At 46.9% G+C, this 17,826-nt stretch overlaps 1 protein-coding gene and 1 pseudogene across 4 annotated transcripts in view; both read right to left on the reverse strand.

Annotated features, from left to right (window-relative positions):
* Positions 1–17,826, reverse strand: part of LOC138480725 (nuclear cap-binding protein subunit 2-like) — a 103,628-nt gene that overhangs the window by 83,362 nt on the left and 2,440 nt on the right. The window contains exons 2-3 of one of the 4 annotated variants that reach the window (XM_069612432.1): positions 16,910–17,037; positions 16,021–16,252 (exon numbers count right to left, since the gene is read on the reverse strand). The exons of 1 other annotated variant lie outside the window; for it this stretch is intronic. In XM_069612432.1, coding sequence (XP_069468533.1) covers positions 16,021–16,032 — 12 coding nt within the window. In that variant the 5' untranslated portion in view covers positions 16,033–16,252; positions 16,910–17,037. Of the gene's footprint in view, positions 1–16,020; positions 16,256–16,909; positions 17,038–17,826 lie in introns of all 4 variants that reach the window. 2 more of the 4 variants (XM_069612431.1, XM_069612433.1) reach the window with 2 other exon arrangements.
* Positions 1,146–11,634, reverse strand: LOC138480724 (Golgi reassembly-stacking protein 1 pseudogene; annotated as a pseudogene).

Below are 17,826 nucleotides of genomic sequence, written 5' to 3' on the forward strand. Positions count from 1 at the left end.
TGACATTCTTTCAGATGCTGCGATAGTCTGCCTCCCACCAGGAGGTCGCGAGTCAAGACCTCAGATAGGTTTTGAGGCAGCTGAAGCAGCGGCTGATAAAGACGCTGCTGCTTGGGCAGTCTTTGCACTTCTCCGTCGTCCACCATGAGGGAATCTTCTGTCCTCTTTGACCAGAAGGTCCTCATTGACCAGCCTGTCCTCTCGCTCTTCCAACTGAGTAGAAGCAAAACGAGCTAGCCCGCCAAGATGATCCGCTGGGGTGAAATTGCTGTGGCTGCCAGGCTGCGGAACATAAAGACGTGGCTGCCGCCTTTGAGGTCTACCGCTTTTCAAGGCTTTAGACAGCCTTATTTCCGAATAAATGGGAGCCATCAAAGAGCATGTTAAGGAGCTTGGATTGTACATCAGGTGCCAATCCTGACTTCCACAACCACACAAATCTGTACAACAGCGCTTGCCGCCATGGCCCAGATGACTGTTAGCAGAGACCAGACCTGATTGCAGAGCCTCACACATGGCCTCCTTGTCATCCCTTATGTTCATGGAGCTGTCTCTTTCCTCACCCTGAGGGATGTGATTAGCTGCCATCGCTATGCAGTTCCACAGGGTGAATGTGAACTTTGCAAGGGCACATGTAGAATTAGCAGACTTTAAAGCCATGCTGCTAGCAGTAAAGATGTTCTTTGCCCAAGAGTCAATGGGTTTGTCATCCCCATCAGGAGGTACTGTTAGGTAGGCAACATGCTTGGAGGCAGATATAGCTGCTTGTACTACTAGGCTTTCCGGAGTTGGATGTATTGACAGGTAGCCATGGTCGTTTAGTGGATGACCTGTATTTTTGTGTCACATTTTTGTTTACTGCATGGCTGGACTCTGGAGCCTCCCAGTTGCAGCAACCCTTTTTTTGAAGTGCCACATTGAATTGTCATATTGAGGACCTTTGTCCAATGTGTCAGTCAGGTAGTCTTGTTCAAATGCAGGAGTTGGTCTACTCCATCCCAGAAATTCCACTACTCTGGACATTAGGCTTCTGTATGATGCATCCGCATGATCAGCCTGATCCAGTTTCCCAAAATCTAGTTCTGGAGAGATGTCTACCCCCACTAGCTGCCTGAAGGGTGTCATTTAGCTCCCGAACCCTGGTCTCTTCTGAAATGAAACAATTCAGGTACATTAGTACTTTTTTAATACCAATTGGAGAACACATGGAGTGGTGTCATATATAGATGTTAGGATCTAAAATAATTTTAGGTAAAGGTTTCAAAACCCTTTCCTGGCTTTTTGTGGTAAAGTCGAAGAATATACAGTCAGCGTCAGAGACTGGACCCTCGATCAGTGGTTTCTTCGACAACGTCTCATATCGTCGAGTACCCAAAGACTCCCAAGTAGTTTTAGATTAATGACCCAGGCTCGAGGGCACGCAGGGATTTGCCTTGGCCTCATGCTCGTCATCGACCATAGCATGACCACTTATGTTTGGAGTACAGGGCCTGAAATCGATTTTGCAAATGTTCTTATGTTATTTGTAATTTGTATAGTGCTCTATATATCATTGGTATGACCTCAAAGCGCTGATGGGTTGAACGCCATCGGGGACCGTGGTCCAGGTCAGCTGAGAGTGTGAGGTGGTATATGGTGCATGGATGCACCGAATATGTGTGCAGCTGAAGCGACTGCGCAATGGTAACGGCATCCTAACATTAGGTGTGGTGGTATTGATATCAGTAGAATGTGTTCAGTCAGGGTGGTGGTCATAAGGACTGGGTTCTGGCTGAGTTAGACCTGTTTAGGACACGTGTGCAGCTAGGCCAAAATCGAGGGGTATAGCTGCGTTTTATCAGTGTTGAGGTGTTCATGAGGCAATGTTCGTATGTGAACAGCCAAGCTGAAATTAATCGAGGGGTGTAGTTGCATTCTAATTCTGTGTTGGTGTAGAGGAGAGAGCGAGCATAGCGATTAGAGAGGCGAGTATCTGAGGAGGGTTAGATCTAGCGGGTTTGCTGTTCTGCGTTCAGAGGAAACTTATTCGTAATTGATTAGCTGTCTTCAGTGGCGTTATTGCTCAGGATTTCTGAACATTTATCAGAAGGTAGCAAGGTTTCAGCAGCTTAGATGGTCAAATTCGGCATTATGGAAAGAGCCAGGTTTTTAGAACTTTGCGAAAGGCCATGTAGTTGTGTCAATTATGAGTGGGGAGAGAGTTCCACAAAGTATGGACTAAGGTTGAAAAAGCCGATCCTCAGAGCCTGGCAGAGTTGGAGGTTGGAAAGGCTAGAAAGCGGGCATTGCTTGATCTGAGGTTGCATGATGGAAGGTAGGGTTTTATCTTTTTTTTGTAGGCAAGTTGGGCCAGTCTTGTGCACGGCTCAGTGGGTAAAGCAAAGGGTCTTGAAGGTGGCCCTTCGTCCAACTGGGAGCCAGTGGAGGGTTTGAAAAGAGCGTGAGAGATGTGGTCTGTGTCCCAAGGTGAGGAGTTGGCAGCAGTGTTTTGGGCTATTTTATAGTTTGTTGAGTTGCTATGCCGGTGCCCCAAGGTATAAGGAGTTGGCATAGTCCAGTCGACATAACAGTTAAGAGTCTGCTGGGGGTAGGAGGGAAGGAAAAATGTGTCATAAGTTTTAGGTGATAGTGACAGCATTTTGAAACATTATTGATCTGACGGGAGGGTTAAGCCTGAGGCCACAGTGCAGCCAAGGTTTTTGACTATATCGAAGTGAGGAGGGCCGAGGGTGGTATTGCTGCACACCATGATTTCAGTTTTATCAGGGTTCAAAAAGAGGTGCTTACAAGTCATCCATCGGTCAACATCAGAGACAAGCCATAAGGTCAGGATGTGGGTTGGTTATTGTTGAGGATTCTTAGGATACTTTGGGTATCGTCAGTGTAGTTGTAGCAAGAGAGGTTGCACATTCGGATGATTCCTGGTAGAGTGGTCAGATAGGTCTGATGGTGCAGTGAGCGGTGTTTATGTAGTACTTGGTGCCGTTTGTCCATCTGCAGTTACAGCTCCTCCCCTTTAGGTGCTCCTCAGGAACAACCAGCAGTTATGTTATTTGGCAGCTCCCCACTCCTGTTGAGGAGGAATTAGTCGGGCAGATTACGCTCTTTCTGAGGAAGGCGATCTGTGCCTTCTCTTCGATTTTTTCAAAGAAGCAGTGTCTGCACCTCGAGTGTGATCTTTTTTTAAAACATTTTTTGGGGAGGAGAGGAATTGCGACTCATGGGGTGACCCAAATTCAATGGAGTGGACAGGGATTTGGGGACAAATTACTCACCGAAGGTTTTGCGCTCTTTTTTAAAGCCTTTCCGGTCATTGACTGACTCGACAGCAATTTGTTACAAGCTCAACACCAAGGCACCAGATGCATATCTTATGTGGGTCTGTGATGGACATCTTGGCGCTGCATTTTAAGCACTTTTTGAAGCCAGTCTTGAGTTGAAGACAAGGCAATTTTTTCTAAATGTTTTCGAAGCGGCTGACATTACCTGCTGGCATAGCACCTGCATCTATACCCACTGGCATAGTATTTGAATCGCTGCCCGCTTCTCTCCCCCATTCCAACCTAGCATGGCTACTAAAGAACCACCTAAATCAGAGGACATACCCCCCCGCACCCACTTCCTACAATCTTTTTTCAACAAACCATCTGTGCCTAACACTTCACTTCCTGGTCCCACCGCTTGTTACATTAACCCACTAGCCATTACACTCAAGACTAGGGAGCTGCACCAAACCTCCCCCATTTGCATTGTTTGTAGGTAAGCCTTGCTGCCCCTTCTCCCCAACATGGTCTCCCCTGAGAATTTCAAGCGCATTTGATCTTCTATTGTTGCAATAGGTGAAAGAGGAAATAAGGGGCTTAAAGACTGGCAAATCTGCTTTCATAATTTTTGTACACACATGTAACACAGCATTTCCAGGGAAGCACGTCTGTGAACCAGGTGTTTTCCGACCAAGATTGTGCTGTGTGCGCTTCTTGAATCTCGACAATTTGATGAACTTTGCCCATCTTTTACTCAGTCAGTTCACCACTTCCAAGATGGCCGTCCAATTGAGCATTTCAGCCTGAAAGGGTAGACTTCCCTTGCCCCCTGCCTATTGGCTGCCTGTGCAGCATCTACCAATGAGGGTGTCCGGGAGGCAGGAGCCAGCCTGTTCCAATGCCCACTTCTAAGGACCATGTCTGCTCCCCGTCCACTACATGAGTCTACAATCGCAACCTCCACCCCTCAGTGCCTTCAGTTTACTCGACCACAAATCTTGACTACTAAGACTCTTCTCCATGGGTTAGTTCCCGCCTTCTGCCTACCCACTCCTTTTCGCCCTCTTAGTCCCTCACTTCTTCCCTCTGCTCATTTCTAATTGGTCTCACTGGTTGCTCTAAAACGTCCTTGCCTCAGCACCTGCCTCTCATACCACATTCCCTTCACCTTTGCTCCTCTAGTACTGCCTTTGTTAGTCAAATGTGGGTGTTTCTGTAACTGGCATTTTTGGGTGTGTGTTTAAACTCAAATTTGGGCGCGTTTTTCCATTTAACTTTGAGCCTAAAATTGTAACCTGTTAGCCCAGTGACAGTTCCTTACTGCTGTACCTACAAATTCTCCTACTGCCTCCTCCCTCTACCTGCCCATGGCATTATCAGTCTCTCCGATCTACTCCAAGTGCTTCTCTATAAAACTATCCTTCCCTTCTCACCAAGACTGGTAAGAAAACATTTAAAAAGGATATCCTGGTCTCCAACCCTGGTCTCCCCATTGCTGATGCCTATTCCCGCGCCTCTGATGGCCAAACCCTCACTGACATCCTCGGTCATTGCTTTGCCAGATCTCTGGACCCCTCATATGATCTGTGCTATGTCCTGTCTCCTCCTCTCCCATAAATGGTGGCACCCGCTGGAAATCCTCGGATTCCTTTGACTCCTCCAGTCATCATTAATGTCTACCTATGGCACTGTCATGGTGCAAGGCCCTCAGGCCAATCTTCTCTTTGATAGGCGGTTCCCACCCCTCATCAACTTTCCCTCATCTCCAGCTGTCCCCTACTCTCCTCCCTTTCCCGCTTCGCCTTCCTCCTCTGCCCTACCTCAAACTACCTCCACACCTCGCAGGGCTTACCCCCGATTTGTACCCCTCCCCGGTTGGTCTTTAATGCGGGCAACCTTCTTCATCTTGCCACTCACAACTCTCGCTTTGCTGTCAAAGCACTCCTGACATCTGCCACCTCCTTGAACTGGACCTGGATGTCCTTGGTCTCACCGAAACACGTTGCACACCCAGCTCCGTCACAAGCTTTGACACTTCTCCCTCATGGCTACAAGATCCTCTCCGTCCCCAGATCCACCTGGCCTAGAGGCGGCGGGAGGGGATTTCAGCCCCATCTTCCCGGAGTGCATTCCTTAATCCCCACCTAGACGTACTCCTCTTTCGAATGCCTTGTCTCTCCCTCTCTCCTAGCCACTCTTACTGTTGCTACTCTCCATCGGAAAACTGGTCAAATCACCTCTTTTCCCTCAACCACGACATCCATCTCGATTCTTCCTGCTCCTCATCTGTGCTCTTTTGCGACCTCTGCGATTCACTCTCTATCCTGCCCTCCGGCCCAATTCACTCTGCTGGTCACACACTTGATGCTTTGATTGCCCCCAGCCTCCCCCTCATCACTCCTCTCCTCTTTCCATCTCCTCCCCTCAAGCCAAGCCTACCCAACGATTTCTGCAACCTCTCCTTTGCCTCTGGTTCTTTCACCTCCCCTCTGAAACACTCCCTTGTGCATACTCTCCTTAAGAAACCCACTGCTGATCCTTCTTGCCCGGTTAACTATCGTCCAATTTCCAATACTCCTTTTGGGTAAACCCCTAGAAAAGCTGGCCATCTCTCAGCTTAACATTCATTCTGATTCTGTTGGTTTTCTCCATGATCAGCAATCTGGCATCAGAGCTGCCAGAAGCACGGAAACTGATCTGCTCTCCAACGTTGACTTCTGGCCTCACCCTTCTTGAGCTCTCCTCTGCTTTAGACACGGTCAACCATACCACCCTGCTCAACCGTCTCCATAACCTGGGCATCACCGATCAGGCTCTGGCCCGGCTGACCTCATTCCTCTGATCAACCCGTTTCCTCTTTGATCGACCCTCCCAGGTACAACTTGGGCCCTTCCTATCTTCTATCCCCCTTTCTACCAGCGGTGTTCCCCATGGGGCTAACCTCTCGCCCTGGCTTTTCAACCAATACCTGGCCACTCTCGCCTACTGCATTTCCATCTTTGTCTCCAATTTCCGGTGTTATGCTGATGACACTAAACTCATTTTCAGTTTTCCTTCAGCCACCTCCTCTCCTTCCTTCATCTCAGATTGTTTAATCGCCATTCAAACTTAGTGTGCTGCCAACGATCTTTGTCTAAATGCCAACGAGATCCTCCTCATTGGTACACCTTCCCCATCCTTTCCCCTCACTCTCTCGCCGACCTCCCTCGGCCCCCCTCCTACCACTACCTGCGAGGCCAAGAAACTTGGGAGTCATCATCTTGCTGCACCTCCTCAGAGGTACTCTGCCTTTCCTAAGAAGCTTACTGTCTCCCAAGCTCTGTTTCCCTCTAGGTTGGATTACTTTAACAGCCTCTTTCTAAATCTACCTGCCTACTCCCTCCGCCCTTTACAACTAATCCAGAACAGAACCGAGACTTGTCCTTGGCCTCAAGCCCTGGGATCATATCTATCCAGCTCTGAAATCCCTTCATTGGCACCTAGTGGATGCAAGGATTACATTTAAAACCCAATGTATTGTCCACAAGGCTTTCTGGGGCCTGGGTCCAAAATACCTCCAACTATCCCTCCGTAAATACCTCACCTCTTAAGCCCTTAACTCTCTACTTCCATCTCCCTGAGGGTTCAGGGGCAGTCGTTTTTTCAAAGAAACAAGCTGGGGGTAGATCTCGGTCTTCGGTTTGGGCAACCCTTTGGAAAAGCCTCCCTGCCACCTTGATACTTCACGAGGACCATCTCCGGTTCCAGAAGCACCTCAGTCCTTCCTCTTCGCCTCTGCCATTACCATTCTTCCCGCCTGCTAATCTGTTTTTCTCTGTCTGCACCATGCACCTGGCCAACCTCCGTCCTTCAGGTCCAGGTACCTGCTCACCCTCCAGCACGGCCTCAGGGCCACCCCTTGCTCTGGGTTCTGCATCTGTACTCATACAGTCCCCCACCCACTCCTCTTCCGTACTTATCAGATCTACCCCATATGCGTAACCTAGCACTTGCTGGCTGCACTACCACCATTATTTATTTATCTATTTTACTTATATATTCTGTTCTCTCCTTTGTTCAGCACTTTCCCCCTTCCCTTTCCCATGCACTTGCGCATTTAGAACGTCACTGGGCCTAGTATGATCGCCGTTTTGTTTTTCCCTGTTCCCCTCCCTTTGCCTGGTCGCGCTCTGAAACACTTGTGTACAGTGCGATATAAATAAAATCTCATTTCCTGAAGCGCCCCAGTTTAAGACACCAGAAACAAACTCCTTGGTCAGCGCTCCCGCCATGCCCCAGAAGACATATGCCTCATTCCTAGCTTACATGGCTCCAAAAAACCTCCTGTGACACATACTTAGGGCCCACCCAGCGCCTCAAAGGTCGCCATGACCGTCCAGCCAGCTAAATGCAATACAATTACAAAAAGGTAGAGTTTTGTCCGCTGTAATGTGCGTTGATAAATGCTAGATCACACATGTGACTGAAATCTATGATCTGATTACCAACCTGGACCTTGATGCTTTAGCCATTACCAAACATGGCTTCATGAAGCTTCAGGACCTGCCACCTCGCTAGCCCTCCCTCCAGGATAAATCATCCTCCGACAAGACACACCAACAGCTAAAGGCGGGGGTGTAGCCCGCAGTCAAAGACAATCTTGCAGTCAGACAAAACGTCAAATCTAGGCGAGAATGTGGACCCCCTTTCAGTCAAGATCTCCATCTCTCCCAACACTACCATTGATATTCACATAGCCTACCGCCCACCAGGCCCACCAGCTGACTTTCATGATAATCTAATCCATCTCCTTGGGGAAAACCTAAAAACATCCACCAAAGCCCTTCTAGGTGATTTCAATCTAGGCTTCAATGACCTAAAACATAAACCAGCCAAAGCCCTGGCCAAATGTCTACAGGAACTTGGCTTCCAGCAGAAAAATAGTCAATCACATGCATTGCAAAGGACGCGCATTAGACTGGGTAATAGATCACAACTGTGGAGTGGACATTAGCTCCAACACTCCATCACCATGGACCGACCACCACCTGATCCACTTCCTCATCCCCATCAACAGTAATACTGCTAAAACATCTCTGCCTGTCCCACCCGTCACAGCCAGATGCTCACACAACTTAACCAAAGACAGGATCCTCCCCTACCAACACATTGCAGCCCCACAGCACCCATTTTCATCAGACCCTTCTGTGCTGGCTGAAGTTTACAACACTGCTCAATACAGCAGTGGATGCCATTGCCCCGCTAGAGGTCAAGAAAGCGGAAAGAAAGAAACATGCCAATTCCTGGTTCTCCACCAAACTCAAAGAACTACGTGCCCTTAAGCGCCTAGCCTTGAGAAAATGGTAAAAGACGCCTCAGGATTCCACACTAACAGCTTATAAAACTGTCAAATCAATACTAAAAAAGCTATCGTACTGGCTAAATCCTCATCTTACAACAACAGGACCTCCAACGCCACCTCGGAATCAAAAGAGCTGGTTTCCATTTTTAAAGTATTGTCCACCCCGGTCACCAACACACAAGAAGTCCTTAAAGACGAAGCCTGGTGCACCAATGTTCAAACAGCCATGATTAATAAAATTGAACTCTTACAGAAAAAGATCAGGGACCACCTCAAGGACCTGTCCCAAGAACCTGTGCCGGCGTGCTATACGCCCAGCACAGTCACTAAAGGCAAAACACTTCTCCTTAAGGGAAGTAGACTGAAGTACTGGACATCATCCGGAAAAACCAAACTGTCAATTGTAAAGGTGATGTCTGTCCAGACAGACTAGTCAAAGAAAGTACTGAAACCTCACTGTTCCTTACCTCATTCATTAATACTTTGTTCAACACCAACACAGTCTCTGCCTGCCTCAAAGAGGTGTGGGTTTGCCCACTATTTAAAAAAAAAAAAACTGAGCCTAGACCCCGAATCACCCAATAATTACAAACCCATCACCACAGTCCCATTCCTGCTGAACATTTTGGACAAAGTTGCCTAAACGCAAATACAGCAGTTCTTGGAAGCAACTAATATCCAGGGTACGAGGCACTCTGGGTTCCACCCAGGCCATGGGATGGAGTCTGCCCTACAGGATCTCAAGATCCAACTAAGCGACATAATGGACAATGGCAAGCCGGCACTTCTCCTCCTACTAGAATTGTCGACAGCTTTTGATCTCGTGGACCATGATAGCCTGTGTAATCATCTCATTAATTCTGCTCACTTCTCCCCTGAAGCCACAGCAGGGATCTCCGCATTCCTCAAAGGGAGACTAATGAGGGTCTTCTTGGATCAGGCATGTGCAGCACCCACTATCATACAGGTGTACCGCAAGGATCCTGCATGGCACCTACATATTGACGAGTGAACCCTTCTGAAAATGTACATGATCACATTGCCAAATGCTTTTAATGGCAAACCTAGTTCTGTGACATGCTGGTTGCATCTATGAAACTGGTGCTCAACCCATGAGCTGATCCCATACACTCCTTCACATTCCATCGTTCTCACCCTGTGAAGTTATATCAGCTACCCTGAAAGTGAGATGGCCACACTACAATATTTCACCATAGTGTGCTTAGTCTCTTACTTTCTTTACTCTTACATAATGAATACACAGACTCCACAAACTAGATTTTTGCACAAAGTAGCAATCAATAGTTCCATCCAGTCTGTACATCTACAGATCCAGAGCTGTGATCATCATTATGATTGCATTATATATTAGCACCTGCGGGAGAGAGCTGGCCAAACTGTTTTCAGAACCTTTTTATATCTATATATGTGTGTCCATTCTTGCGGCTAACATTTTCTTGTATAGTAGATTTTATGATGGGCGAGGACCATTTGCAATGTATGTTTGAAACTCATTTAAAATGTACTCTGTAGGAAATGCCAAATAAAAAAAGTGTCACTGTGCATGGTGGGCCTCTCTGTGGCAGCACCGAGCCAAACAAAGTGGGTTTGTGGCGATATGCACCATTTTACAGAAAGCGCATGTAAATCTTTTGTTTTCCGTTGCCATGGGTCGAGTGCATTTCTCTTAGGTGAGTAGTTAAACCAAGTTATTTGACCTGCAGATGTAGTGGAATAAAAGTGTGCAAGACCAGACTAATGTCTTACTTCAGCGGTACACAAAAATGCTGTATTGATGCTCATTTTATATCTTTGGTACAAATAACTTCTGGGGACAAATATATTATTCTGAGAGAGACATCATCCGGTGAAGTAAGCTCAACCTGGTTTTGTGCTCCATCCTCTTCAGCAGAAAATTCCATGTCAAGATCTTCTTTAGTGTCTGCTCAGTTGAGATGTGAAAAAGACATTGCATTGTCTGGAAGCAGCTTGGAGGGTAGTTCTGGAGCAGATGTGGCATGATTTGAAAAACCAAGGCAGCACCCGGTTATGTAAACTTTCAACTCATGGCAAAGAGCCTGCTGACAAGTTGAAGGATAATGGGGCACTCAGTTCAAGTAGTTTTGGTAAATTGGTCAGTTCAGGCATCAGAACACAGATACATAAATAAATCCTGGATCCATAACTCTTTGAACAGGTGAGGCAGACGGGAGGTTTCAATATCATAGCCAATAATGTTCTGGTGTTGGGCCAAACCTGCAACTTTAGCAGGGTCAACTCAAGAGCCTGCAGCTAGCCTACAAGAGTGGCCTCATATCCCCTTGTAGGTAGAAAGGAGGAAGGGGGGTGGCGACTGCTTTCTGAGGACAATGGTGACAGCAGTATTATTTCTGACTTTCTCGTGGGAATCAGTGCAACAGACAGCAGAGTAATTCTGTGCAAGTAACTAACCTATTCCACAGCCCAACCTCCATTCACCGCCCCAGCCTCTATTGAGCGTCACAACAATGTCTCTGCAGGAATCTGCCTCAGCGTTTTAAACCATGAGCTTCAAGGGCTTCCCCTCATGCTATGCAATTCATGCGTAGAAATCTTCAGACCCTTGAAGTATTTGGTCCCACCCAACAATGTAGTCTGTATGGGGCTGAAGGCCAGCTAAAGAGGCAGGCGAGTTGGGTTCTAGATCCAGCACATGCCACACAAATTCACCGATGCCTTAGATGCTGCAGAACCGCACATTAGACCCGAGCTGACTCGGTCCTCCCCACATGTTGTTGGGAATAAAATTCCACCTTGTGCATTTTCATGGTCTTGATGTTAGACTCAGTTTTACTGTTTTCTCTGTGTTGGCCTTCAGCAAGTCTTCAAATGTGTTGTCTTTTTTCTGTCTTGCATGTCCTATTGAGATAATGAAATCAAACAATGGCTTCAGGCCTCCATGCTGAGCAGGCAAGTTCTCTTGCACCCTGTGCATATGAAAGTCCTCTGTGCCCCCATGGGTTCCCCAGTGCAGCTCAGAGAGATGCCCATGAGGATGAAGTCTGGTCTGCAAGTCCCCGCACAGACATGTGCTGGAAGAGGCATGTGCAATATTGCCAATCAAATGGGTTTGCTAATCAAGAACATTTTAATTAGCAAACTCTGCTAATCAATTTTTAAAAACTAAATTATGCCTTGGAATGACTTGGATGATCGTGGCATAGCATACACGAACCATGCCGACAACACTCAGTCCTACTTCCGCTCACTGGCTCCTATGTACAAGATGCAGTGAATGGTCCATGTCTCAATGGAGACAAAACAGAGATCCTCCTGGTAGGCTCCAAAGATATGCTGTTACGCTCACCTGGTTCCACGGGGACGGCACCCAGCAGTTGGGACTCAGGTATCCTTCTCTGCGGTTCCCAGGTGTGACCAGCGGAAGGGTTCTGCCTGGAATACAGGTGGGCAATGTTCAAGACTGGGCAACTGGGGTAAACAGTCCCCCACCACCCCGTATACCAGCAGCCTCACTGGACCTCTCCTTGCCTTGTTTTTAATGCAGGTGTGTTCTCCGTCCTGCCTTCTTGGCAGGGGCGCGCTGTGCTTGATGGGCGTTTGCGATCGAGTTACTTCACTGATGCCGGCCCGCTTTGAGTCTTTCAGGTAGGCCTTATTGCTGTGCCATATTATTGTCCTTGCATGCCTTTTTGGTTTAACTAGCATGCCTTTTTGGTTTAACTAATGTCTTTGTTGCATAGACTGAATTGGGTCTCGCCGGTAAGTAATGGAGTTTTTAGAGCGCCTTGATGCGGTGAGTAGGCGCTAAGCGCAGCGCTATGATGCCTTGCCTCTTGCTAACCTGTTGTCTTCCCACAGGTCGCGGTGCTCACCCGGTGTCTGGAATTCCTGATGCGATGCTGGTCGAGGAGCGGCTCGCAAGCTAAGCTTTTCGGCACGTTCATTAAATTGTAAAAATGTCTAATGCCTTGTTTCTTCCTTTTTTACAGATCCGTCGGTTCGGGAGGAGCGCTGGTTCCAGGATGCTGATCTCAAGAGCCGTGGACAGCGAACGATGAAATTACAGGTAAGCTGCTGCCAACAATGTCCTTTTTCTCCTTAACAGATGCTGTTCTTCCAAGGTTCGTGGGTGCAGCTGAACACAGTGAGCGTCACGTTGCAGAATTGCAAAGTAACGCGAAGCATGTTATCCCAGTCGGGTGTGGTTTAAATAGCTTCAAGAAAGTAGTCCAGGTAAAATAGTTCCTATGGTACCACACCCAAAAATACTATACGCCATAGCATGGTTCCAAGGAGCCAAGCTATGTGGATGTCTCCATGTTGATTGACACTGAAATAAAGTAGTTCCCGACACAAGTCCTTTATCAAGTATGAGCCTGTCGCCAAAGGCGCCAGGACTGGCCCCAAGAAGGCCTAGGCCAAGGATGCCTGGTTTTAGTTGAGACCCTTCCTGGCCCATGGGCTTGCCAGGTGGTCTTCTGGATGGGGGTTGTGACATCCGCTCAACAAACTCCACACGCAACTCGACACGCAATACAAGACTTCCAACATTGATAAAACACCTATTACAGTGTCAACAGCAGTTAAAACTCTAGTTTTTTTTATTGATTCCTCCTTGTCCATGACACGCCAAGTGAGTTGCCATTGCATCCTCTGCGTTCAACGCAGTCAAACCATACTTGTCAAACACAAACTGCCTTGCAATCGCCAGAGCCACTGTGCGGGGGGGGGGGGGGGCAGGGGGTGAGGTTTCGAAACTTACTGTAATGCCCTACTCCAAAAACCTCCATACGTTACAGGTAACTCAAAACAATGCCCTCAGAGCGGCACGGAGTATCCCTAAAAGGGAACATCTATTACAGGCTACAAAAGATGTACACTAGCTACCAGTTAAAGAGTCTTCAAAACAATGGCCATTACACACAAAAGCCTCTGCCGCACTGCACGTCAGTACTTCTCAGTAAAGATTATTCCTGTCACATCTGCCAGACCCATTCGATCACCGATGTACGTCCCCACCTTCAAAAGAACTAAAGCTGTAGGTTCCGGCTTTCAACGTCTAGCCCCCGAACACTGGAATGCCCTACCCAAAGCACTCAGAAATGAAGCATCATGCAGTTTTCCGTAAAGCTTTGAAAACCAAACTGTTTAATTCGTCTGTAACTGAAGGGCCTACCTAGACCGCCAGATTGTTCCCGTAACCAAGGAACTTTCTGCAAACTCACGCTGCAACCTGTAATCCTTCCGCTTGTTTTTTTAATCATCATTGTCTGCACTTCACTTCTGTAATACGTCGCAACTAATTAAGCCTATACAACAGCGCCATGATGCCCATGAAGAGTTTGTGCGCTTTTTAAATGTATGTAAATTAATAAAAATAAAGAGAAACATCACAAACACTCAATTTCAGCGACTCCTCGTCCAACTAAGCTGAAGATCAATCAAGCTTCATAAAAACACTTCCCTTACTAATTACAGTGTACATTCCCAACATGTTTGGTAACGGATGCCTCTCAACCACCACAAATTTAGTTCTCTCAGGGCCACACAAGCGCACATCACCATTTGGTTACTGAACCACCACCATGCTTGCGCACTGCCCGCAATCCTAAAAGAACTTGCTGCAGCTTTCACGCAACTGATACATCCCACCTGTAGCTCGATCTGGGGCCTCGTCCAGTGCTCCAGATAAGATTTTAAAGTGGGAGTATTTTACTCAGTATTTTTTTAAGTTGAGATTAAAATTATTTATATGGCAGTAGAAATGGAAGTCCAATTCACAACAGGAGTATTGAGTAAAAATGTTTTTACTGGAAAACAAATGTTTTTGAAAGAATTCCTTAACACCTAGTTATTCCTACACAGTTTCATGTTTACTTCTTCCAATTAGCAGTAATAGTTTATTTCTGTAGGGCAATGCACACAGCTGGTCCAAATATATCCACTGAGCCATCTGGTTGAAAGCAGGTGCACAAGTCCCAACCTGCCGGTTTACCTTGTTTTGTAGGGAATATTTCTACTCCCCATTCAGAGTATTTGCCTATTGTTAAGGAGTAAAAGTGGCCAATACACCCCTCATCTGTAGGGCTGGCCTCAACCCTTTAACCTTTCCCACACCATTCACACTGACCCATATTTATCCACATTCACCATACGATCATTCAATACCTGATCATCGGTGACGGGATCCCCATATTTACCAAACCATATATATGTCCAGCCCATTTATTTTCCCATACTATGCCAGTAAAGGCGCACCCTTCTTGGTGATTCATACTTTTGCATCTGCATTCCTTCCTTAAAATAACACAAAATTGCAATTTTGTCCATGTTGCAACCTCCCGGTTTTATTAAGTCAGTCACTTGTCCTATTACAACTTTTTCATACACCTTGCACAATACGTGGGATATTTTCGCACCTGAATCAGCCATCATTCTCGGCTTACTTCCAGTTAACACAATTTCTGATTCCGGGCTCTCACAATCCTATTTGCTCCCAACATCAATAACACTTAGTTATATGAATGTGCTGTGTCATCCCTTGACGACTTGTGCCCCTCGGCGCTCACACACATTACACTCTTCTTCGGGTACCACCCGTGGTCATTTTTACAACCGCTCGCAAAGTGACCACCTTTTACATTTTTAACAGTTCACTGTCCGCCACGGGCATATTGGGGCTCCAGCCAGATGACTTTCTCCCACACCTCAAGCACAGTCCCTCCTCACCCATACTACTTTTCACCCCTTTGGATCCACAGGAGCCTTTCCTTTATTCTGTCCCGTTTTGAACTTTTTTTTTTTAGACTTGTTCCTCTCTTATTCTGTTATGGCTGCAAAGACTCTTAAATTGGTCCCTTAAGATGTGCTTGCCAAATAAAGTGAATACTCAGAGAGAAGTAACATACTCTACACTCACAATATTCTTGATAGCGCAACCCAAAACTATACCACTCAGTTATCCTGTTTTGAGGTTTAAATGGCCATCCAATTTCAACATGGCCACCACTAGCTCATTTAATCATTCAGTATTCACCGCATCTGGTAGTGTCTCAAACGCTCTCCGATCCTCACATCCCAGAAAGTGCATTAACAAGGATAATTTGCAGGACGTAGCAAATCCGTTTCCACGTGCTGCCATCACATAATCGAGAAAACCATTCTTATCTCGATGGGACCAGACGGCTGAAAAATGTGGGTGGGCCAGGTACACTCGGCATAGTCATCCTTAGTACACCCTCACACAATTTCTGGCAGTCCCTAGCTAGGGCACAGCATTTTGTTGCACTGGCCCTTAAAGCGTTTCTTCTGATCAGTTGCCATTTCCATAGCAACACAATCCGCATTGAATCAACGGACCCCTAGGCGACGATGCTGGATCTTGCGTCCCAACGCAAAGGACAGTAGGACACTCACCTGAGTGTCCATGGCAACGGGGCCTTGTACGTCGGCGCACCTTCCAACACGACCCCGTGCTCGCCAAGATTGTGCCAGGCACGCTTCCTCTAGGCACAACAGAGCCTCCGTTGATGAGATGACCCTATGTTCCGTGGGCGAAACCAAACAAGGCCGCTAGGTCGGACACTGCCTCCATGTTCACTGCCAGCCATTCTACGCCGGGTGCTGTCTCCTCCACCTCAGCTAGTCACTGCTGAAACGAGGATAGCAGGACACAGTAAATATCAGATGAACACGAGGTGTATTAACATGACTCTTGCAGCCCTTAGCCAGCCACCTTCTTCCACGGCCAACAACTTTTCTCAGAACCTCCGCTCTGCTTCACAAACACCCCACATGCCAAGTTCCACCTCTACTCAAACAAGACATAGGTTATGTAGTCAGGTCTTCTTTAATGTGCAGCCCAACCCAACTAATGTATCCTCGTCCATTGACTCTTCCTTCCTCGTGCTGCAAGGATATCTTAAACACAACCCATCTTCTGTTGCCCATACATACTACACTTCTTACTCGGACTTCACAGCATAACCTAGAATAGTAAGCCATGGTTAAGATTTCCTAGCCAGGCCGTACTACACCAGATGCACAGGGATTACAGTGTTCACTGCCAGATCATCTCATTAAATGATGGCTGTAACCTGGATTGGGCGGAAGGAGAGGGCACCACAAATTGCCCATATGTCAATGACTTACAAAGAGCTTAACCCAACTTGTCAGGATTGTCAGTCACATATTTTCAAGGTGATGAGCAGATGATGAGTGTTCAGAAAGGTTCCAACATTACTAGTTTTAGAAGTTTGATTTCAGGGGCAAGGTTAACAAAATAATAGTCACATCTACTGCTCACCAGAGCCCTAGGAGCTGCACATGCCAGAGGAGTTAATCGTCAGTCCCGGAGGGAGGGCTGCCAGTCACAGCTCAGGCAACCTAGCCTCCAAAAGTACTGCCCTCTGCCAGCTCCAGACCTCTCATCGCCTTCCACCATCGCCATCGGCATAATGAGGAAACAAAGAAAAAACACATTAAAGCAACACATCCACAAAGTGCTAAACTACTCAAGGGGCAGAGGCTCTGCACAGGGACTGCTAGCCCTTCACACCCCAGGCGAAAGCAGGTTATCAGCAGACAAAATGTAAATGTGTAAACTGTAGTTTTAGCATCTCAGAGAAAGCCCACCCTCGCCCAATTTTACATTCGCTGATGCAAATAAAAATGAAAAAACAGCATCTCATTTATAGATGAACCTACACAGCCGAGACGGTGAGCATTTGCAGAGTAAAGCACAGAGGCAGCCCTCTTTCATTAAGCACTACACACAAGCAGTATTCACGTTAGTGTACAATGCAGTCAAGAACACACAGAATTGAACTTTCAAATGGTCATATCAGATATTTAAAAAGCTGACAATAGCCCGTATGCCCTCCAAGTCTAAAACTTAAATTGCTTTCATATCTCTACACGTGTTGCAAAGGCTGGGGGACAAGGTGCAGGATGCAAAGGAGTCCTTTATTGTGGCGATGGGCCTACCAATTCTGGGGAGGTATAAAGCAGATCAACACAATGCAGCTAAATTTGGATGGCCTAATTTACACAACGCTTCAAGGTCTGGAGTGGCCTTTTAGAGAGAAAAAAACAAGTCAGCAAAACATACATCTCGAATTGCATAGTTCCTAGAATGCTGGTGTATTATTGAGAACTCTCACCCACATACAGAAGGGCAGGGATACAAGACCTTTAATGAGCTCACTGACCCTGAAACAGCCC

The sequence above is a fragment of the Ambystoma mexicanum genome, chromosome 5p, assembly GCF_040938575.1.
Source record: "Ambystoma mexicanum isolate Mex_15411 chromosome 5p, UKY_AmexF1_1, whole genome shotgun sequence".
Classification (NCBI taxonomy): domain Eukaryota; kingdom Metazoa; phylum Chordata; class Amphibia; order Caudata; family Ambystomatidae; genus Ambystoma; species Ambystoma mexicanum.